Below are 22,294 nucleotides of genomic sequence, written 5' to 3' on the forward strand. Positions count from 1 at the left end.
GTGGCTCAGCAAGATCATTCTGCACATCCCTGCCACCCACCTCCTCCTCTACAGCTTTTTCCCAAGCTGTGGGGCCAGGCGAGCGTGCAGCCACAGAACTCGAAGGAGGCAGTCTGGAAGCAAAGCAGCGAGATTGCTGCCCAGCAGCCTCTGCTGCTTGAGGCTGCGGCGGCTGACTGTATCTCTCTGCCTCGTTACAGAACAGTCTGCTTCTTGTGTCAGTCTCTAGTAGCATGTCCTTTAACCACAAGTGAAAACAACCGATCCCCCACGAAGGCACATCTGCTCCAAGTCCATATTACAACAGGGAAAAAAATGACACCTTCAGCTATATAAACCAATAAAGACTGTCTGATTTGGTTTGCCCCTGTTGCTACCCAGCAAGCTCCCCACTGGGTTAAAGACTGGTGACATCTGCTAAAAAAATGTCAAGAGTGAGGAGAACAAAACCGGGTAATGAATCACACCAAGCGCTCAGTGCAGCTGGAAGCCGGAGAGGCGAGTCCACCCCACTTCGCTCGCCGGCCGACGGGAGCCAGGACCACCGGACGAGCGCTGTGCAGCCTGCGGCTCCAGGAGAAGCACACAGGGAGGTACAGCAGCAGGCACACACCTTGCAGCAGGTACCGAGAAATGGTGCGACATGGCAAAAGACATGATGTGAGGGGCTCGATATGGAGGTAGTCTCTCTCCGGCTCTCCGAAGTCAGGGAATGGTAAAGTTAACTCTGCCCCCTTGTGCATCTGCATCATGATACAAGCCATAATTAGATGACATGCTTCTCTTCTTCACATTAGAGGCTAGCATACATGATCCACCTCCCTGTCAGCTGCAGTGTGGAGCCTTGGGAGGCCTCCATGGACACCTCGCACCCACCCGTGCAGAGGGACCTTGTGCTGAGCAGGATGGCGAGGGGTTATGGACGCTCCCAGGGATGACCTCAAACACACAAAGACATTGGAAGTATCTGTTTATGCCTCTCCCAATCTGCAGCCCTGAGACTATTATAAAAGCAGTTTAAATGGTTTGCTGAGGACAGCATTACTGTCCGGCTTACAAGCTCGAAAATCATGACTCATCCTGCCAAAACGATGGGGGTTGTTTTAGAAATCACGTGCTCTCTTCTAAACGTGAACTGGCAAAAGCTGGGGAATTTCTCAGCTCTGCTTCTGATCTTTCCAAGGAAACATTTAATTCTTTTCTCTGTGATTTTGGGAGCTTCTTGTTTCTTAGCCAGAGAATCTTCTCCGGTTTAAACCAGAGATTCTTCTTAATCACAGGCACCCAAGAACTGGTGCTTCGGGACAGGGCTGTGACAGAGCTGTGTGGTTTCAACACAGACGGCCTCTCTCCTGACATGGCTGATAAAATACAAAACTGCTACCCTACCTGCTTTAATGCATATATTTATCTATGCAGTTGTGGATTTGATTTAGAAAAAAAAAAATCAGATGTACGATCACAGAGTTAACTAACAACAGCATATTCAGCAAGTACCTGAACACAGGGAGTTTTATATTCCCACCATCGGACCAGTCCCCACATGATGAAAATTGGCCCCACAAACCTCTTGCAGTTTTTCCCCGTTTCAGTAAACCATGCACTACTCTGCGACCTGACCGGACGTTTCCACAACTGCATCCGCAGACACCCGACCCTGTTTGCACAGCTCAGGCACCAGGCTCCTCACCCGATTTTAGCCAGGTTTCCCCAGGGGTTTGGTTAAGATCACTGTGGCTTCTGCCCACCCGCCCGCCCCTCCCTCCGTCCCTGTGGGGCTGGGCAGTGGGGGGCAGCAGGGGCAGGAGGAGGCACAGGGATGCAGACCTGCGCTGGCTGCAGGGCGGCGCTGGACCCCCACGGGTGCCACAGGAGACAGGGACAATGGCTGCTCTGCAGCAAGGGGCAGGAGCCTGACCTGCTGCCAGGCAGGATGGCAGCACCCCCACCAAGAGCAAATGGGGACCCCCAGCCCCCAGTGCTACCACGGGACAGGCAGCCACCCCTCCTGCAGGTGCCCTCCACAGCCGCAACCAGAGCATCACTGCTAAGGCTCTGGTGTCCCCTCTGCTACCACATGCACATCCGCAGTCTTGGCCTCACCTCCTCTCTGTAAGCTCTTACTAAACAAAAGGGATGCTCTACATTAAAGGCACTTCTGTAAGACATCAGTGCAGAATTTCTCCTTTTCCATTCCACTCTATCCCCAACATCCTACTCTCCAAAGCAGTGTTTTCATTAGGAAAGTGCCCAGGACATAGAATGAAACAGGGCCATAAACCCTGCAGCAGATCTGAGGAGCACTGGCAATGTCCAACCCCAACCAGAACGTGCTCGTTTCCGTGCCCTGGGCCAACAAAAGCCCCCAGCACTAGGGGGACCTGCAGAGATGCAGCATCACAGACAGCTCTGCCGTTAATTTTCTGTCTCTGATATTTTATATGTCAGGTGGCCACAGCGTCAACATAATGGTGACTCTTCCCCTTTTCACTGACAGGAGGGAGATGTTCCCCGGTCAGGAAGAGGGCCTGGTTAAAAACTGTGACACACCCCCAGTGCTTTCTGAAACACACAGACAAGCTCCTGCTCCTTGAAGAGGTCCTGCGTCTGGCCACCGGGTCACGCTGAAGGTCCCCAGGTGGGCTGTGACCTTGGCAAAGCCCTGCCGAAAGGGGACTGAACCCCACGGCAGCTGATGGCGATGGGGGACACTGGCAGCTCCATCACATCGCATTCACGCAGCATCGACGCCGGCCCTGTCCCATCCCTCCCAGCCATGCATCGACACGCACCCCCCCGCCAGAAAACAGCTCCCACTACCTTCGTCCCGCTTGCGCTTGTTGCTCTCGGTGCCGGGGGAGGCGATTCCCAGGATCCCACTGATGGAGTAGGACGAGCCAGCGGAGTCAGTGCTGACGGAGGACACCTGGGTCACAGAACCCGTGGAGGCTGCAAGGCAAGGCCAGGTGGTCAGCGGGCAGGACAACGTGAATGCCAGCCTACCCAAAAGCCACCGGCCCCCAAAGCATGACCAAGGCAGGCTGGGGCTCTGTCAGCCACCACAGCCCCTCCAGCTGGGGAAGGACCCCCGCCCAGCCCAGCCCAGTGGCGTGCCACAGCAGCCCTGGGCAGGGGAAGGAGTGGAGGCATGGTCACCCCTCGTCTCCATCACAAGGGGCCGGGGCTGTGCGCTGCGGGATGGGGGATGCTCTTCCTTTAGTGGCTGGTCACCCTGTCCTGAGCAAGGCATGGTGGAAAGGTGCATTGCTCAGGCCAGCAGACTCCATCAGGTGACACACCAGCCCGTGTCATCAGCAAGGTGGATGGAGCTGGCTGGGAGCACAGCCATGCAGAGGGAGGAGCCCCCACAAATGGGCTCCCCAGCAAGGTCCCGGGGCAGGCTGCTAGCCTCCCGGCACAGGAACCTCGTGGGAGCAGAATAGCCTGCACTCGCCATGTTTGATTTGCTGCCTACGTCCTACTGGCCCAAGCCACCAGCCTCCGGCCAGTGAGGACCCCCTCAGACAGCTGGGGTTGCCCAGGGACCCAGGGATGGCCAGCTGTGGGCCACATAGCTGAAAGGCCCTGAGGCTCTCCAAAATATGAATGAAATCAATTTTGCTTTAACAGAGCCCTGGAGAAAGGGTGCTGGCTGTGTTGGGGGGGGGGGGAGGTCGTTCATCACAGCCGACACAAGCCTGGAGACGTTGGCCAGGCTGACACGCAGACCGCGTGATGCTGTGGGAGTCCAAGGCTGTGCACAGGCAGGCAGAGGAAGCAGCACCACCATCATCTCCATCCGCTCACAGGCTGAGCCTGTGCTGGCACGTCCCCACGTCCCGGAAAGCACCGTGCAGCCCCTGAGCATGGGGAGCTCCTCTGCAGGACCACACTGAAGACCCCCCCAGCCATAGCCCACACGGAGCAAACCTGTGTCGGGAATCCCTTCTGCCTCCATCAACCCCAAGCCCTAAGAAACAAGATTTCTCTTCTCTGTTTTTGTTTTCCTCAAGGAGAGACAGCCTTTAAGCCACTGTAGCAAACCGAGGAATGCTTTTTCTCCTCTGAGACTGTTTTGGCATTTCCCAGAGAAAAAAGCTCAGGACACGGGGCTGCGGTATGATTTCTCTGACAAGCCCGCAGAGTTCATGCAGCTCTGCACCCATGCTCTGTGTCCCAGCACACCCTGGCCAAGGGGGGTCAGCAAGCACTTCCCCATTTCACAGGTGAGAGCGTGAAGGCAGAGAGCAACAGGGGCCCTCATGCCCCCCCGCTTCTGCCTAGGGAGCAAGGGCTTACCCGTGCTCCAGCAGCTTTCATGGAACAAGGACAAAAAGAAAACAGCCCTGAGCCCTGACCGAGCCCCTCCATCCCTGCTGCGGCACGGAGAGAGACACCGTCAGGCTCTTGGAGGGCTGAGGATGCCCCACCAGCCGGGACACCCCTCCCAGGGACCCCCACCACCAGCATCACCTGCCTCAGGGCACAGCATCGCTGGGCTGCAGCTGAATTAAAGTTTCAGAAAGTTTTGCTACCTCTTCACTCAAGACTGCAAGTGCACAAAGAATTATGGAAGGGATGGTTGATAGATGAAAAAAACACATTCAAAACTACTTACTGACTAATGATGCAGAAAATGTTATGAATAAGTATCCCTTTCTTGATTTATTACTTTAATTATCTGACATTCTATAGACCCCCATTAGTGGGGGTTTTTTGGTTTAGATTTCAATTTTCTGTCTCATGGTGAAAGCTATTTATCATAATAATCAGTAAAATTCAAAACCTTTTAGCAGTATTTATAAAATTCATTTACTATGTTCAGCCCTTGGAGAATGACAAAGAAGGCGCATTAGCACGTGTGCTGAAGTGTTTTATGCAGAATTATCTGTCCATAAGAATGATTAAAAGTTCTTTAGAATATTTGTAATCCATTATGCTATTTTTTTTATATTAAAAAGAAAAAGTTTTCCTTACCTATGCTGTGACTGGAGGCTGGGACCTGCTGATTGGGTGGCTGCTGCACCTTCGTCCGTATGATCCTGTATGTAGTTGAAATGACTACTTAGCATTAAGCATGCAATTGCAGGGGGCATCAGACACTATTTTTTCAGTTCTTGACACCTACATCAATACAAAAATGCCTTTCTGTATATTATCCCCTCGTCATCCACTGAAAGACCAAAGTTTGGCAGGTGGACCCAGGACCATGTTTTTGCCTCCAGCCCCTGCCATTAGGGACATTTGCGTGACTGACTCCTACACGCTCCTTGGGATGCTGCAGAGTTTGGTGCTTCGGTCCCTTTAGGACCTAGTCCTCACCACCCAGGAAAGAGATATCCATTGCTATTTGGGCACCTGTTGTGCCCAGCACCCCCTCCTCAGGGAGCTGGACACTTCTGGGTCCAGACATCCCAGCAGGCTGTGATCTGCACCCTTGGGTGCTGGGACACATTTGCAAGGCTGTCCCTAGACCGCCCCGGGTACAGCACTCACACAGCTAAAGAACTTGGATAACTCGGAAAAAGACCTGCTTAGCCAAATTAATACTAAAACAAAAATGTGTTGGATTAAATGCTAATCTTAAAAGCTTAATAACTACACTGTCATCACTGGGGACAGTCTCTGCTCTGATTTATAATGATGTCAATCAGGAGAAATTCAGAGATGCAGAAAAACTAGAAGGCATGTGTTGTGTTGCAAGACAGAGGGCAGCTGCTAAGAAGAGCTGGGGAGGTGCTCTACCAAGTGCTCACCGGCCGATGCACTGTGAAAAAAGAAAAGACGGGGTCTGAAATGCCTCCGGAGAGAACACAGTTCTGCCACCGACTGCAGTGGAATAGAAGCGGTCTCAAAGGAGGCACGCTGCTCACTTACCGCACATCTCCCTGCCTGGTGCAGTCTTTACGCAGTGGTAATGCTGCAGTAAGCACTTCTCCTCTCTTTACCTAACAAACTCCTCTCCCATTTCTGCCTGCCGTGAATTTGGAAGAGGGGAGAGGAGGGGAGGGAGGCATGAGAAGGAGCTGGCATGGGGATGCAGTCACAGGAACAAACAGCAGTTCCTTGCTCGAAAGTCACCCCGTGAGCTGGTACAGGAACCACCACCAGTGACGCCTGGCCCCATCGCAGAAGAGGACATGCTGCCGTCCCCTTCCCCGCCTGACCCTCTGCGGAGTGTGACGGAGGCTGGCGGAGGCTTGGTCAGTTAGTAAGCCAGCTTTCGGCTGCCAGCCCCAGAGCAAAGCTGCTGGGTGTTAGACATCTTCGGTGGATGGGTCCCTGGCAGCAAATTCCCGGCCACGGGCCGGAGCAACCAGCCTGGTGCGGGGGTCAGAGGGACCTGCGCAAGCAGCTTCGGTGGGGGAGCGCAGCCAAAGACCTGGGACCCTGCATGAGCAAGAGTGGAAATAACACCCTGCACAAGGCCTCCTTGCCGTCATGGCGAGGGAAGTGTGTCCAGGTCCTTCTGACACATAAACGTCTTCATCTCTGGAGGGACGGAGGACTGGAGCACTTCGAAGCAGCTGGGCAGCTCTCGGCTTATTTGAGCAAAACTAATCGCAATGATTAATTAAGCCTTAATCACACAGACTTGCTCCTGCTGCGGAAGAGTGGCCTATTATTAATATTAATTAATGTTATTAATTAATAATAATAGTTATTATTCACTCATATACGGGGGCAGGAGCTCAAATTCATCTGCTAAAAGGCACCCTGGGCAGCAGGGATGTGCCAAGCGCAGTCTGTCCAAGTGGCCCCGCTGTTCCCCAAGAGCAGCAACAGCTCCCCTGAAGGGAACAGCACAGCCCCCGGGGATTCCCTTTCCCCACCGAGGAGGCAGGGATGGGGGAGCAGTGCGGCAGCTCCGTCCTCCCCTGTGCAGGAATGCCAACCGCTCAGCTTCACCCTCCCTGCAGCAGGATGGGAACCACACTGAGTGATTTCGGATGGGTTCAGGTCTGCAGCGACAGGGCGGCACCTGATCTGCACCGCAGCGGTGAATAAGGCCATCGTGCCTTCAGAGCAGGGGTCTGCATCCTTGGCGTGTAACATCCCTACCAACAAAGCCTTGAATTAAAAAAATTAAAATATGAGGATAAATCCCACAGACTGCAGCGTGGAACTAGGACGATTTAGCATAAAAGCCAAGTGTTTTGATGTGAATTCCAGGTTTCTTGTCATGATGGTTTGGTCTACGTTTTCAGGATGTGCTTCTAGGCTGGCAAAAACTATTCTCTGGGTAAACAGACTGACTCAGAAAGATTGCATGCATTTTTAAAAAGGGATTTCCTTTAAGAAAATGAAAAGATTTTAGCCACAGTCACAAGCAGATGCGAAAGAATGAGATTTCCGGCCAAAAAACTTGGTGGTGGATCATGAAACAGGTTTCTGATGCAATGGGAGTGGGTGTGTGCACATTATCAGTGTGGAAACACACAAGGATGCAGCAAGAGGTAGAATACAGAAACTGGCTCAAAACACAACTGGAAGCTACTTAGTCTCTCATTTTTCTGGAGCTATGAGTGCCTTTTTAGTAGTTTTTTGCAGGATGCTTCAAGTCCTACTACACAAACGCAGGGCTGCTCACAGCAGCAATGCTTCTCACATGGCAGGGATTGAGCTGACTTTTATGGAAGCAGAGCTTGCCCTTAGTTACTTGAGGACAGTCAGAGTGGGATTTTCCTTCAATTTTCCTGGTCTCCATATTATTTCTCAAATCCTTTTTAAAACTGAAAATGCCATGTCCGTAGGGTTACTGAATTCTGCTCTGGCGTCTCAGCAAGTGAGGAGCTCCCAGGCAGCAGCAAAGCCTGTGTGTGAACTGACCCATTTTTGCTCTTAAACATGCGAACATATGACTCAACGTTCAGTTCGGCAAGGCAGAGACACCACTCTCCGCTAACGCTGGGGAAGCCACTCCGGCTACTCAAGCGGCAACTCCATGAATGCAAATCAGGTTGGGATAGCCAATAAAAGAATATTGCATCAATTTATTTCACGTCCATGGACACAGATGGGACTTTATACCTAGCTGCATTCAAAGAATTTGCATGCAGTCGCGCAAGTGAAAGCCATCTCACCAGCGTGGTGAGGCCGAAGCCCGGCACAGAGCATACTCCTGACCGAAAATGAAAGGACTCTGCTTGCCAGGGGTGTGGGTGTGCGTGAGGCTGCCCAAGAGCTCTGCCTTCCAAGTATTAATCCCTGATTATTGGTCTGGCAGGGCTGGAGACATAACAGAGTATTTCACCGGGTTTTTTCAACACCAGCTTTAGACATCCTGCAACTCAGAAGGAAGCAGGGGCATACGGAAGGTGTAACTGAGATGGCAGTAGGTTAGTATAGCTCCAAACCCCTCTGCGAGCCCAGTCCTGCCCAGAAAGGCGGGGGCAAAACTCCCAAAAGCGGGACTGAGGCTCCAAATGAGGTTCTCCTGCATTTTTACAAAAGCAAATCAAGGCCACTTAAGTGCGTCCATGTAACAAGCAGGCAGCTGAGGCGCTCAAAAGCTACTGACCAAATCCCCCCGGTGATAGTCACGCTAACAGCAGCAGGCAGCAGCCAGCACAGTTCTGGGCCAACTTCAGCAAAACCGAGCAGGCGTCAGGAGGCCAGAAGTGGTACCTTAGACCCGTGCCTTGGGTCCCCTCCTCCAGGCACCTGGGCCCCCCCTTTTCCCAGATGACTGCTGCCCCACTCGATGGCCATATGAGCTTCCCCCACCAGGGGAAGCACATCCCACTGAACCCCCACCCCATCGAGCAGAACTAAGGCCTCATTCAGAGCAAACATGCAGGCTCGTTACCAGCAAGGACTGCAACTCACAGACTGGGGAAAGGATGGGAAAGAAGCAAAGGCCAGCAGCAGAACCTGCCCACTCCTAGGAAATGCTCACAATCTGTGATGCTTTGGCCGCCGAGGTGAACCCACAGCTGCTCCCCAGCCCCAAATGCATCACATGCAAGCTGCATTTTTTGCAAATAGCCCAAAACACCCAGTTCTACTAACAAATGAAGGTTCAGTGACAGCACTTCCAAGAAGCGTCCCTCCCCAGGACCAGAGAGATCTTTACCTGTTAATGGAACTGACGCTGGGCACGGTGTCATTGTCACACACTCGCTCAGCAAGGAGTCTATCCCTGATCTCCCAGGCAAACATGGTGGGATTTTGGCGTTTGTACTCTGCAATTTTTTCAACGACTTTGGGTGTGGCGACCTTTGGTTTTGATCCTCCAATCACTCCAGGCTTAATACTCCCGGTTTCATAATACCTGGGAAAACATCCAAAACAAAGCTTTAGTTATCACAAATAGACAGAGAACATGCTTTAAGATTTATAGAGAACATAATTTCAAGGTAACCAAACCCCAGCAAATCCTGAGATACATCTTCACTTTCACATACACATTTTCTGCCTATGTAGTGCTTTATCACCTAACAGATTAACTTATAGTAATTGGAATTGGGCTTCGGGATACAATATATATTTTTCTGTAATAGCAAGACAAAAGAAACAATGCAAGATTAAAGGGCATGCCGGGATCCAAAATTAACTGAAAATGTGTGTTATTAATCAGCGGTACTGGCAATAATAGAAACAAATCACACCAAAGACCACTTTTTGCAGTGGACTCTTTTGTGGTAAATTACTGTTTCTACAGAAATTCTCTGTTATTAATATCTACGGCTTGTTATTTTATAGTGAAATGAAGGCTAGGTACTGTATTTTATTTGCACCTCCGGAATAAATATGCCAGCATATCTTTTTCTCATTTTATGGTTTTAATATGCACATTATGGATTTAATAGTTAATATTTTTCAAAATGTATTCTTTGCAACATTATGTTTTTAGTAGTTTCAATCACGAATTTCAAGGAAAAGGGAGCTGCCCACGCTCTGGAGGGGTCCAGCTGATGTGGGTGTTGGTTTCTGTGATCAGTCCCATGGCCCTTCCTCGGGTACAGCACCTCTACCCACACCAGCAGCTCTGCTGATGCCACGCCGGGAAAGGTGGACGACTGTATTCCTAAACCGACACGAATCTGCCAGATTTCTTCACACGTAAATCACACAAGAGCAACTGCTTTTGATAGCATTGCAACTATACATTGCAGCTGACATCCCCAGCCCCACAAGTCTCCCCTTTTAATAACTGAAGCCTTGAACATGCTGCTAAGAGCAGAATTCATATCTTATCCATTGAGGGCCAGAACGGAGACCAAGAACGAAATCGTGCTCCTCTGTGCTGCGCTGTCAGGGAGCGCAATGCACGAGGCACTCTCCGGCCATCCACTTCTTTGTACCTTGTGAATTTTCTCATGACCAGATGAAAAACAAACCCTGTGCCTACCTGCAACAACTGCCCCAACTGCCCGGTTCAGGCACGTCCTTTCTGTACAGAGCAGACCTCGACTTCGTGAGCCTTTCAACCAGGCGCCCACCGAGCTGCACGCTCTCAGCAGCTTAAACACGTCCACTCAGTGTTCTGTGCCCGTATTTCTAGTAGGGAGCTCAGAAAAGACTCCCAAGTAAGAACACAAGACTGCTTATTAATATATTTTCTCTGCAGCTACTTGACATACCCATTATATGAAAAAAAAAAAATTAATTCCGCAATCTTTCCAGCGTGAGCAGAGCACAAACAGGCTGCGCAGCCAAGGTCTGTCTCACTGTAACACGCAACCATGTTCATCAAATTTCTGCCAGGCTACCAGTTTTCAGTCTTTCTGGGAGAGCTCTGTGTGCAGGACCTAAAATTCCTTTAAAGAGACTGACACCGTGTTGTTTGTATATGTTTTCAGATATTCTGGATGCAGATGTGGACTCAGATCTACCAGTCTGCATGAGCCATTTAAGCAATATTAGTAATGGAAACCGTCAAGTGTCAGAGATGGATTAACCCTCCTGGTATCCCTAAACGCAGCCTAGTAGCGAGCTTTAGGGCAGGGGGGTGAATTTCAGCTCCTCCCATGCTTCCCGTGGACATGACAAAATTATGGCAAACTTGAACCAGAAACCTACTAAGACGCTGCACCCCTGGCCTCAAAACCTTCGCTGCTGGCACCTCTCCTGTGAGGAGGGTGTAGAAAGAAGGCAGACAATACCGTGAACACTACCAAACAAAAAGTCATAGTTTTCTTAGTTCCAGTCAAAACCATGGATTTTACAAACGTTCCTTAGTGTTTTTCTCCAACGGTGCCTTGCTGCACTGTGACACGGTGTCTGTCAGCCACCCCACGATGCAGGACAGCCCAGCTGAGCAGAGCATCAGCCAGCAGCTTGGGAAGCCATGGCTGTGCAGACGAGATGGTGTTTCCCACGGTGACTCCGCCACGGGTAGGTAAGCCGTGACGGCAAAGGTTCTCGCCGTCACGACGCTGCGGCAGTGGCGAGCTCACCAGGGGACAAAGCCCTGGTGCCCTCTGGACAGCAAGACCTCCACTCCCAAATCTAACCACTGCCTACCCACCCGTCCTCACCACCTCGAGCCTGCAAAGGCATGCAGACGTCCACGGAAAGACTTGCCACACATGGCAGGGTGCAGGATTGGGCCCGGACCCTTTTCCCCAGGCAGCTGGGAGAGCTCGGTGCAACAGGACAGCTCTCACCCAGCAACAGCACTGACGCCTGCCTCCTCTTTGCCCTAGCAATGAAACTGGGTGCAGCAAAGAGCGGGCAGACTGCACAGCACAGGCATCCCTGACTCCCGTCTCCATTTTAAAGGCAAGGATGGCTGCGGTCGGCTTCATTTTATGCACATCAGGTCCGGGTCTTTTGCTCCCAGCAAGTTGCCAATGCAGGTGAAGAGTGGGCACCCCTGCAGTACCCTCCTCTGAGGAGTAAGAGTTGCACTTGCACTGCGACTGCTGCTTCCCTGGCTCTGGATGTTTTTTAAGTCTGTATCAAGGACTGAAAAATTCCAACCATAAAATTCCAAATGTAAGGATTTATCATAAGGATTCCCATTTTTCACACACACACATGCACATACAAAAACACACACACACAGAGCTGCAATTACAGTGACATTTTACCCACTGTAATTATTAGTTATGAAAATAATGAGCTATGAAATTCCAATTTATTGTTGACAACTTTAATGACAAAGCTCTGGAGCCTCGCTCTTACTCTATATACTAATAATCTAACAGTAAATCTATTCAAACTATCAAAGGTAAAACTATCAGACATTTGCCTGGTAGGTAAATAAATCACCCCTTTCTTAGCTGTACATTGGTCCTGATGGGAATTGGTGGCAAGTCTACTGCAGCGGAGAGCATCACCAGCCGAACCGTGCCAGCCAGGCTGGGAGCAGGAGCCTGCGCCGACAGCAGACGTAAAGCAATAACCCAGTGGAACAGCCTGTGATGGGCAGGCAGGTCTCAGATAAAGCTGATGGAAAGTTTTCCTCGCTAAAATAGTAAAGGCATCGATGTCCTCAAACCCACAGCGGGAGGAATGTGTGTAGCTTGCAGGGGAATGCATCTCCCTGCAACAAAGGCATGAGAGAAAAAGCAGGGATGCTGGCTCGTGCGGCGCTCTAAAAGCACGCCATGCGGGGCTGTGGAGATGGTGTTCGCCAGTTACGGAGAGTATAGCTAAGAGGGGGCTATGGGGAAAAGAATGCCAAGCGCTACAAAACCAGGGTCCTGTGACGTTGCCAAGGCAGTCTGATTCTGAACACTTAAATGCCCACTGAGAGATCGTAAATGCTGCTAATCCAAGCAGATTCCCTGCGTGATACTACAAAAAAAAATTGTCTTAACAGTCATTGCAGCTATGCTATGTCCAGGAAAGCAAATCGGTTAAAAATTGGAAAAGAAAAAGATGGTAAAAATAAAAATAGTAAGTGTAAAATTCTAAACAATGACGTTAACTGCGAAAGTTTAGCAAATAGTTCAGGAATTAACTTTTCCAGATTATCAAGAAAAACATATTCTTACAAAAAAAAAATGTTTTCCTCAGTATAAGCTGCTCAAGTATCTCAGAATACCTGGAATCCAAAACCATTTTAATACTATAATTTAGACAAATTTATGTTCTGATTTGTTCACAAGATACAAAGAAGCAAGGATGGTATTTTTGACCTGAATCTATGTCAAATTTTAGAACAAAATCAGGAAATTATATGGATTTGGAGTTTTATTTCCTCTTGTCATAGTGGTCTGAGCAGCTCCAGCCTGAACAGAGGGCTACTTGCAAAACAGCCAAAATTAAGATGGTTAATAGTTACTTATGGTATTCTGTGCTCTAATTAAGAACGTATTCCAGCACAAGAGTAGAAAAAGACACAGAAACAAACAGGGGGACAGATTGCAAAATACCCTGTGAATGAACGCACGGCAATGTCAATGTATATACACCATATATAATTCTATTGTTGCTAAAAGAGAGTCTTCTTCAGAAAGCAGAACAAGTAACTTGCACAACTTCTATTTTTTTTCCATTTTACTGAAGATGACGGCCAGATTTCTCTACTTGTTCAGAACAGACATGTGCGGGATATATGCCATATATACATCAAATACACCCCACGTGGCATCTTGCGCTTTGTGTGATAATTACCTATAAGAAACTGTGAAAGGGGCAAATCAGAGATATGAATAGTGGCACTTTTTTCCCACATCAGGCATATAAAACCACGAGTGGTCAGGAAGCCCCTTTCCTCACTGGACTGACTTCCTGAGGTTTCTACTATTCTCCATTAGTTTGCAGCCTTCAATTAAATGACCGGCATCGACACTTTCCTCTTGATGGACACAGAAGGATTCGTTGTCCCCCCTTTACCTTCCAAGTATTTTGCTGACGCAGCCGTGGCTGACACGGAGCTGCCGGGAGATGTCACACGGCCGGACCCCTTGGTGGGCGAGCTCCACAATCCTTTGGCGAACGACATCTGGGAGGGGGCGGCCGTTCACAAAAACACCCCCCAGCTGATTCACGCCTCCATGTCCTGAAACACACAGGGGAGGGGAAGAAGGGCAGGAAAAGAAGAGCGGTGTGAGAGTTACGGGACATTTCTCCGTGACAGACCCCTCCAGCCCCATGCTCCCCAGTGCTAGCCATCACTTCCCCAGGATCAGTCCAGCCTCCAGCTGCTTTTCCCGGTGTGCTGCGGGACCCGCAGCACGGAGGCAGTCACGGCCGCACTGCCTGCACTGCTGCAATGCCACTCGCCGGAGGGGAGGACCCTCCTGCATCGGGTCCCATGTTGGGAAATGGCCACAGGAAACCACACAGCGATGCCCGGCTGCCCGGACACTGGCCAGCCTCGTCCCGAAGCCAGCAGCCGCTGTTGCCCAACTGCAAACTCTGGGGGCAGGCCTGGTGCTGCCCCATGGAGAAGAGGCTGCTCGTGAGCCTCTGCCTAGGAAGCCAACGGAAAATAAGGCTGGGTGATCGCTCAGCCTACATACTATTTGTGTCTAAGCACAGAAGGGGATACCTTAAGTACACGTTGGGGTTTTTTTTCCAAATGCCTTGAGTTAATCAAAAGCAAAAAAAACAGAGAATGATTTCTGCTCTTATAATTTACAGCAGTCTTGGCAGATGTTATGATCCCACAAATGAAACATGAACACTCAGGCAAGCCCCATATATTATTCCTTTTCTAGCAGATTTGCACTGTTCGCCTTTAGCAAGGTGAATCATATATCTGGTGGGAAACGGGACCCACTTGGATGAATAGCAGTGAAACTGTGTAAAATCCATGAGCATGTAACAATCCTGTGTACCAAGTGAGAAAATATAATTAACCCTCGTTGTTAATCAACCAAACTACTTAGATGACAGAGGAGTAGAGAAACTGAAAACAAGCAATAGGGGCAGTACGGATGCCAATTCTGGAACAAAAATAATACAGAAAATCTCTCTATTCGTACAGTGCTTGAATGGAATGGAATAAGCTGACAAGCCAAATGCCTCAGTGTTAAAAAAAAAAAAAATAGAGAGAGAGCTATTTTTATTTAAATCCGGTCATTTCACCATTGATAAACTGCTGTCAAACTTTGCAAACACCTTCTAAAACTGCCAGGACACATAATGAATCCACACGAAATATGTGATTGCTAAAGCCAGCTAAAGCCTGTGGCGAGCAGACAAGTGTCTGCTCTGCCTTCATCGGTGCGAGAGGCAGACCTCTGCCAGCGGCTGAGCCGGCCTCGGGCTCGCCCCGGGGTGCGGGAGCAGACCCCCGGCGTTGGGGCTGCCTTCAGCTGCCCCTGCCCCAGGAGCTGCCGGCAGCGCCTGGGATGCGCTGGGGCTGGGACAACGCTGCGGCCCGAGTGGGGACAACTCGATGGCTGAGGCACAGAGGAGCAACCCCACAACGCTGCAGCGAACGAGACCTCGGGCTTCTCACCTATTAGCATCTTTAATTGTACAGAATCACGCACAGCACATTCAATATGAATAGCAAGATCCTGCAGCAGTGGGAAGGGAAGGGAAGGGAAGGGAAGGGAAGGGAAGGGAAGGGAAGGGAAGGGAAGGGAAGGGAAGGGAAGGGAAGGGAAGGGAAGGGAAGGGAAGGGAAGGGAAGGGAAGGGAAGGGAAGGGAAGGGAAGGGAAGAAAGAAGAAGGGAAGAAAGAAGAAGGGAAGAAAGAAAGAAAAAGAAAAAAGAAAGAAAGAAAAAAAAGAAAAGAAAGAAAGAAAAGAAAGACAAGAAAAGAAAAGAAAGAAAGAAAAGAAAGACAAGAAAGAAAGAAAAGGAGAGGAAAGAGAGAAAGCAAGCATTAAGACATGTGTTTCCTTAGGGAAAGGGCTGATTCTCCCCCCGGAGCCAGTTCCCAGCCCCCGGGAGGCCAGCGGAGCCCGGGCCTGCCCAGGCCGAGAGCATCCGACCCTACAGCCGCCGGGGGAACAAAGGCTGGGGCCGCCGCCGTCCCTCCCGCCGCGCCGGGGGACCCCTCCCCAAACCGGCCACCGCCTCGGGAAGCGGCACCGGCGCCGAGCCCGGCTCCTGCGAGCCCGGCGTCCCTCTTCGCCGGCTGCCGCGCTCCCCGGACGGCGGCGGGCGCCGGGGGCCCCGTCGGGCCGGGGGGCTGCGGGAGGCCGGGGGGGGGGGGGCACAGGGCTCCGGCCTCCGGCCCGCCGTTGCGCTGGGGGAGCGGGGCCGGTGCGCTGCTCCGCTCCCTGCTCCGTGCCCCGCTCCGCAGCCCGGAGCCCCCCCCGCAGGGAGCGGGAACGGGGCGAGCCTCGGGGGCGCCTTCGGGCGGCGGGAGCCCCGGCGAGGGGTCCGCGGGCCCTGCCCCGAGCCCCGCGGCAGCTGCCGGCAGGGAAGCTCGGGCGGGCGGAGGACGAGCCAGCCCGAGCGGCGGCCGGGCCCGGGCCCTGCCCGCGCCGGACGGGGAAGCCGCGGGGCCCGGGGCGGCGGCAGAAGGGGCCGAGCTCCCGCTTGGGACCGACCCGTCCCCGGGCGCCGTGTCCCGGGCTGCCCCGCTGCCCCCGCCGGCGGCAGCCCCCGCCGCTGCCCGGCTCCCCCGTCCTCCGCCGCCGCCTTTCACCGGGGTCGCCTCCCCCCCCGGCCCGGGGGAGCGGCGGGTCCGGGGATCGTTTGGCGCCGAACGGCCCCGGGGGCTGCCCCGCTGCGGCCGGGGGCCAGAGCGAAGGCACCGGGGCTTTGGTTTTTTTCCTTCTGTTTTGCCCCGAAATTCCTGCGGACGGTATCGATTTTCCACGGCTGCGAATGACGGAGGGCGCCGCTGAAACCCGCCGCGGCTTCTCCCGCCTGGGGTGTCCAGCCCCCCGCGGGAAACCCGTCCTCCGTGGGCTGCGGGTCCGAGACCGCCGCGTCCCGCTCGCCCCCCGCGGCTGGGCGGGAAGGGGCGCTCCGGCGGCGGGGGCTCCGCGTCCCCCCCGCCGGCTTTCCGCCCTTAAAGTTCTCGTTTTAAAAAAAAAAAAAAAAAAAAATGCGGTTCGGTTCAATGACGGGAGAGAAATAAACGCGGGTGTGAAACGCGGCGTTGTCGCGGGAGGGACAGCCCGTTTTCACGGGGGCGCAGCAGCGCGTTACCGGCCGCCGTCCCGGCCCCGGGCACCGTCCCAGCCCCTGCGACGGGCAGGGCGAGAGGGGAGCGGGCGGGCGAGCGGGGGGAAAGGCGGAGGAAGGGAGACTTCCAGCCCTAGCGCTGGATGGTTTATTTTGCAAACAAATTTCTTGCAGCTAAAGGGCTGCGGTGCACCAGGAAATGAGATTAGTTCTACCTTAAATTTCCTCGCAATCTCTCGCCGTAATGCAGCGTTTAACTCACCGTGAGAGAAGATGTCATTTCACATAACACTGTGCTAATGGATAAGTCTTCCCCGACCTCTCAAGCACAACAAATCTCAGGCGAGCCCATCGCGCACGACCTGTTAACTCAACCAGCCCCGCTGCCCGCTCGTCCTCTGCCGCGCTGCCCGACGCGGAGCTCGCCCCGGCATTGCTCTGCCTTCCTCCGGGGGGTCAAAAAGGAAAAAATCTTCCCTCCAGCCCCGCCCCGTGCCCTTCGTGTTTGTTTGCCTTTTGTTGTTGTTGTTGTTGTTGCTGTTTTTAATTAACCAACATCAAAATGTTGAAATAGAGCGAGAATATCGTATAGCAAACTTTTCCGTTAGTCGGAAATACCGGGCGGCTTTCTTCACAGAGCTTCGATTTAGGTGGAAAAATGTACATGTACACACACGTATATGCATAAGCGTGCGTACACATATACAGATAGATATACATACATAGCTAGGCGTATGTGCATATCCATGTGTATACATAAATACATATTTACATCCGCTCTTTCTCCACGGGAAAATAAACCCGGGACGAGCCCGCTGCCCGCCGCATCCCGCCGCCGTCCGTCCGCCGGCAAAACCATCCCCGCTCTTCCCGAAGGGGCACGGCGGCCCCGGCGGCTGCGGGCGGCCGGCCCGGGCCGGGGGGAGGCGGCAGAGCCGCCCGGTGCCCCGGGGACGGCGGCAGCCCGGACCGTCGTTTGTCCGGACCGCCCCGGAGCCCCGGGGCGGGCGGGGAGAGCCGGCCCGGCGGCCCCGTCCGCGATCGCGCAGGGCCCGTCGCGGCCGTGTCAGAGAAGTTGAACTAGCAGCCTACTTACTATGCATTGCTGCAAACGGGTCGTGCTTACAGTGTATTTCCATCGGAGCGGTCCGGGCCGGGGCGGCCTCGCCGAGCAGATCTCGATTCGCCGGCGGCGCCCGGGTTTGGGGCTGGGGGAGGGGGCCCGAGGAAACAGCCGGAGACCGACCAAAAAAAAAAAAAAAAAAAAAACCCAAACACCAAAACCCAAAAAAGACAAAAAAAAAAAAAAAAAAAGAAAAAGCCACAAAAAGCAACCACGCCGAAGTGTCCCGCCCCGAGCGGGGTCGCGGTATCCGACAGCGCCGGCCGAGCGCACTCCCCGCGCCGCTCGCAGCCTCCGGTGGCTCCGTCGGAGGGGGTGGGGGGGGGCGAGGAGCGGCCGCCCCGGGCTGCGCCTCTGCCCCCGGCCGCTCCCCGGGCGGCCGCCGCGCCGCCGCTCCCGCCTCCCGGCTCCGAGGCGGCGCTGGGCGCGGAGGGGGCGGGCGCCTCGGTCCGGCGGCCGGGAGCCCGGCGCTCCCTCCCCGACGGCTCTTTGTGCTGGCGGCGCCGGCGGCTGCGCGGCGGCGGCCGGGGCGGGCGGCAGCGGGGGCGGGCGCCCCGTCCGCGGGGCTCGGTCCCGGGGCGGCGGCGCGCTCCGCCTGTGCCGCCCCCCGCCGCGCCGCTGCCAGCAACTCGCGGAGCCGGGCGGGGCGGCGGTGGGCGAGGGGAGCGGCGGGGGAAAGCTGTGCGAGAGGGCGGGGAGCGGGGCGGGGGCCGGGCTCGCCTCGCCTCGCCTCGCCGCGGCCCCGCGGGACCGGGGCGCCCCGTCAGCGGCCGCCGTCCGACCTGGGGCGCCGGCGCGGCGCGCCCATCGCCCCCGCCGCCGCCGCCGCCGCCCGCCGGGCCGCGGGGCCGCCCGCCGCCCCCCTCCCCGCCCGCCGTAGGCCGCCGGGCTGCCGGGGCGGCGCGGCGCCTGCCTGGCTCGGGCCGTGCGCCCGGCGCGCTGCCGGCCCGCGGCGGGCGGCGGGGGTTGTGGCGGGCGGCGGGGGCGGGGGCGGGGGCGGGCCGCGCGGGGGCGCGCGGGGCGGGGCGGGGCGAGGCGGGGCGGGGGGGGGGGGCTCCGCCGGCTGCCGCGGGCGCCGCCCCGGGACCGCGCCCGCGCCCGCCGGCCCCGCCGCGCCCCGCGGCCCAGCTGCGCGCCCCAGCGCGCCCGCGGAGGAGGCGCGGCGGGCGGCGCTTCAGCACCGCGCGGCCGGACAGCGGCGGGCCGGCGGCGGGCGGGGCCCGGCCGTCACTCACCGCCCCGGCCAATCGCAAAAGTTAACTTGCCGGCGGCCCGCATTGGCCGCCGGGCGGCGCCACCGCCCATTGGCGGGCTACGGGCCAATGGGGGCGGGGGGCGGGGCCGCACGCCCTCGCGGGGCGGGGCGGGGCGGGGCGGGGCGGGGGCGCAGCCACGCGAGGCCGGGGACGGGGCGGGGGACGGGGCGGGGGGGGCGGACCCCGCGTCCCGGGCCGGGGCCGTGGGACCCCCGGCGGCCCGACGGAGCCTCCCGGGGCCGTGGGACCCTCGACGGGTGGGCGGTGCCTCCCGTGCCCGTGGGTCGCCCGGCGGCCCGACGGAGCCTCTCGGGGGCGCTGGTCCCCCCCCCCGACGGCCGGACGACGTCGCGGTTCCCCGACGGCCCGCGGCCTCGGGAGCCCGTGCAGTGGGGTCGGGGCGCGGAGGGGCGCCGGCCGGCGCCGGGGTCGGAGCTGTCCGCGGTGGCGGCGGGGCTCGGCGGCCCCGGGCAGCGATGCGCTGGCGGGCGGGGGCCGACGTGTTCCCACTCCGGCCGCCGAGACGCGCGGGGCCTGCTGCGGGGCTCCAGGCCGGGCGAGGCGGCGGGGATGTTCACCCGTCCCGCCAAGGGTGAGCGTGGGGGCACGGCAGAGCCACGCCGAGCCAAGTCCCCCGCCCTCGGCCCTGCCGCCCGGCCGCCGCCCCGACGAGGGGATCGGGCGCTCGGCTCCCCGACCCGCCGCCGCCGTGGGGATGGGGGCGCGGAGGGAGCTTTGCCCGCCGCCCCCGGGGCGAGAGCCCCCGGCCCCGCCGGCCGCCCGTCCCGCTCCGCCTGCGGCCCGCGCCCTCGGGGCCTCGGCGGCGCCAGGGCCGGGCCGGGCCCCTCCCTCGGCAGCAGGGGACCGGCGGCCGCTGCAGCCGCCGGCGGCGGCGCCGGGCGCGGAGCGCGGGGCGAGTTTTCGTTAAAGGCGAAACTCCCGGGCGCGGCCGAGCCGCCGCCGCGGGGCCGCGACGCGGGGTCCGGGCGGGGCCGGCCGAGGCGGGGGCGGGGGGCGCCGGGTCGGGCCGGGGGCCGTCGGGCCGGTCGCCCCCCTCCGCCGCTCGGCACCTCTGCCCGGCGCAGACCCCGGGGGAAGGCGGAGGGGTCGGGAGGGGCCGCACCGGTCTGCGCGGAGGGGGGAGAGCGGGCGCGGGCGGGCAGGGTCGGCACCCCTCCCTGCCTGGCCTTCATCGCTGCCTTCATCGCTGCCTTCATCACTTCATCCCCTCCCTCCTCCTCCTCCCCCGCGGGGCACTGCGGGCGAAGCCCCCCCTCCCCCGGCCCGACACCCCGCAGCGATGCGGCCGTGCCCGCGGCCAGCGGCGGCAGAGGCCTCGGGGCGCCGCCCTGCCCGCCCTGCCCGCCCGCCGGCCCGGGCAGAGCTGCCGGTGCTGCCGGTGCTGCCGGTGCTGCCGATCCCGCCGCCCCCGGCCGCCCCCGCCTCGCGGGGCGTGCGGCGCGCCGCCATGAAATGCTTTATCGATTAAACGATTATTCAGGCGATTTAACTAATAAAAGGCCCCATCGATCGCTTCGGAATTGCATTCCGCCACCGAGCCGCGAGGCCGCCTCCGCGCCTGCACCCGCACCGCCACCGGCCCCGCGGCCACGCCGCCGCCGCGCTCCCGCGGGGACGCCGGGACGAGGCTCGCCGCGGCCTCTCGCCGGCCCCGGTCCCCTCGCCCGCTGGGCCGGCGGACACCCGGGCGGCCCCGGCGCCGACGCGGGGCCCCTCCGCGGGACACGGGGGTCTCGGCGGCCCCCGCGCCGCCCCGAAGGCCCCACGGGGAGCCGGCCCCGCCGCCCGCCCCGGCCCCGGCCCGGCCCCGCCGCACCCGGCTCTGCCCCGCACCGCGACCCACGCGTGACCGGCCGCGGCGGCGGCTCTCGGCGTCCCCCGTGGCCGCGGAGCCGCCGGGCTCCCCGCGGCGCCCAGCCCCAGTCCCACCTGTGCGGCCGGCCCGGGGGGTCGCGTAGGTTTTCTCCAACTCCATCCCGGCTTTTCAGGACTTGGGGAAACGGACAGAAAAGTTTCCACGTCGTGCTGCTATCGTCCTCCTTTTCCTTCTTTTTTTCCTTTTCTCTTCTTTTCTTGTTTTATCTTCTTTTCTTTTCTTTTCTTTTCTTTTCTTTTCTTTTCTTTTTTATCTTTTTTCTTTTCTTTTCTTTTTTTCTTTTCTCTCTTCTTTTCTCTTCTTTCTTCTTTTCTCTATTCTCCTTTTATTTTCCTTTATTCTTTTCTTTCTTTTTTCTTCTTTTTTCCTTCTTTATTTTGTCTTCTTTTTTTTTCCTTCTTTATTTTCTCGTCTTTTTTTCTTCTTTATTTTCTTTTTTTCCTTTCCTTTTTTTTTTTTTTTGAGGGGCTCTCGCAGGTTGGAATAATTCAACTCTTCCGCTCCCCGCCGAGCTTTTGCAGCTGATCACTGAGCTGAAACTAAACGTTTTAGGTGGAAAAAAGCCTCTGAAGGAACCGTGAAATGATTAAGAAACTAAAGAGCTCCTCGCCATGTGAGATCATGTCCTGTTCTCTAAAACATCACAAGATGTCCCCAGACGCAGCCAAAACCCAAGAAAACTCTGACATCTGTTGTAGCAGGAATCAAAGTTTGCTTGCAACCAGCCGCCCCCCGAGCGCTCCGCCGGCTGCTGCAGAGCGGCGGCACCGGCACCGGCGGCGGCAACCGGCAGCGGCAGCGGCACCGGCGGCGGCACCTGCCCGCTCTGCCTCCGCCAGCCCCAGCACGTCACCAACTTTTCAGCAGAACCGACTTCCCCTTCCCGGGCCGGGGGGTGACGCCGCAGCCCCGGGGCCGCGCTCCCCGCCGGGCCCGGCCGCGCCGCCGCGGGGGCGGGACGGGGACTCGCCGGCCAGTGCCTGGGGGGCGGCGGAGGGACCCCCGGCGCCCCGCATCCCCCCCTGCC

The 22,294-nt window shown here is 56.7% G+C and overlaps 1 protein-coding gene across 9 annotated transcripts in view; it reads right to left on the reverse strand.

The window, feature by feature from the left end:
- Positions 1 to 21,395, reverse strand: part of PAX5 (paired box 5) — a gene marked incomplete at both ends in the record, with an annotated part of 139,498 nt that extends 118,103 nt beyond the window's left edge. For 5 of the 9 annotated variants that reach the window (XM_082335770.1, XM_082335768.1, XM_082335767.1 and 2 more), the window contains 5 exons: positions 2,821 to 2,949; positions 4,978 to 5,042; positions 9,077 to 9,274; positions 13,792 to 13,957; positions 21,321 to 21,395. In XM_082335770.1, coding sequence (XP_082191896.1) covers positions 2,821 to 2,949; positions 4,978 to 5,042; positions 9,077 to 9,274; positions 13,792 to 13,957; positions 21,321 to 21,366 — 604 coding nt within the window. Of the gene's footprint in view, positions 1 to 2,820; positions 2,950 to 4,977; positions 5,043 to 9,076; positions 9,275 to 13,791; positions 13,958 to 18,087; positions 18,131 to 21,320 lie in introns of those variants that run through there. The other 4 variants (XM_082335772.1, XM_082335774.1, XM_082335771.1 and 1 more) reach the window with 3 other exon arrangements.
- Positions 21,396 to 22,294: the final 899 nt, after the last annotated feature.

The sequence above is a fragment of the Platalea leucorodia genome (genome assembly GCF_965183815.1).
Source record: "Platalea leucorodia genome assembly, chromosome: Z".
NCBI lineage: Eukaryota > Metazoa > Chordata > Aves > Pelecaniformes > Threskiornithidae > Platalea > Platalea leucorodia.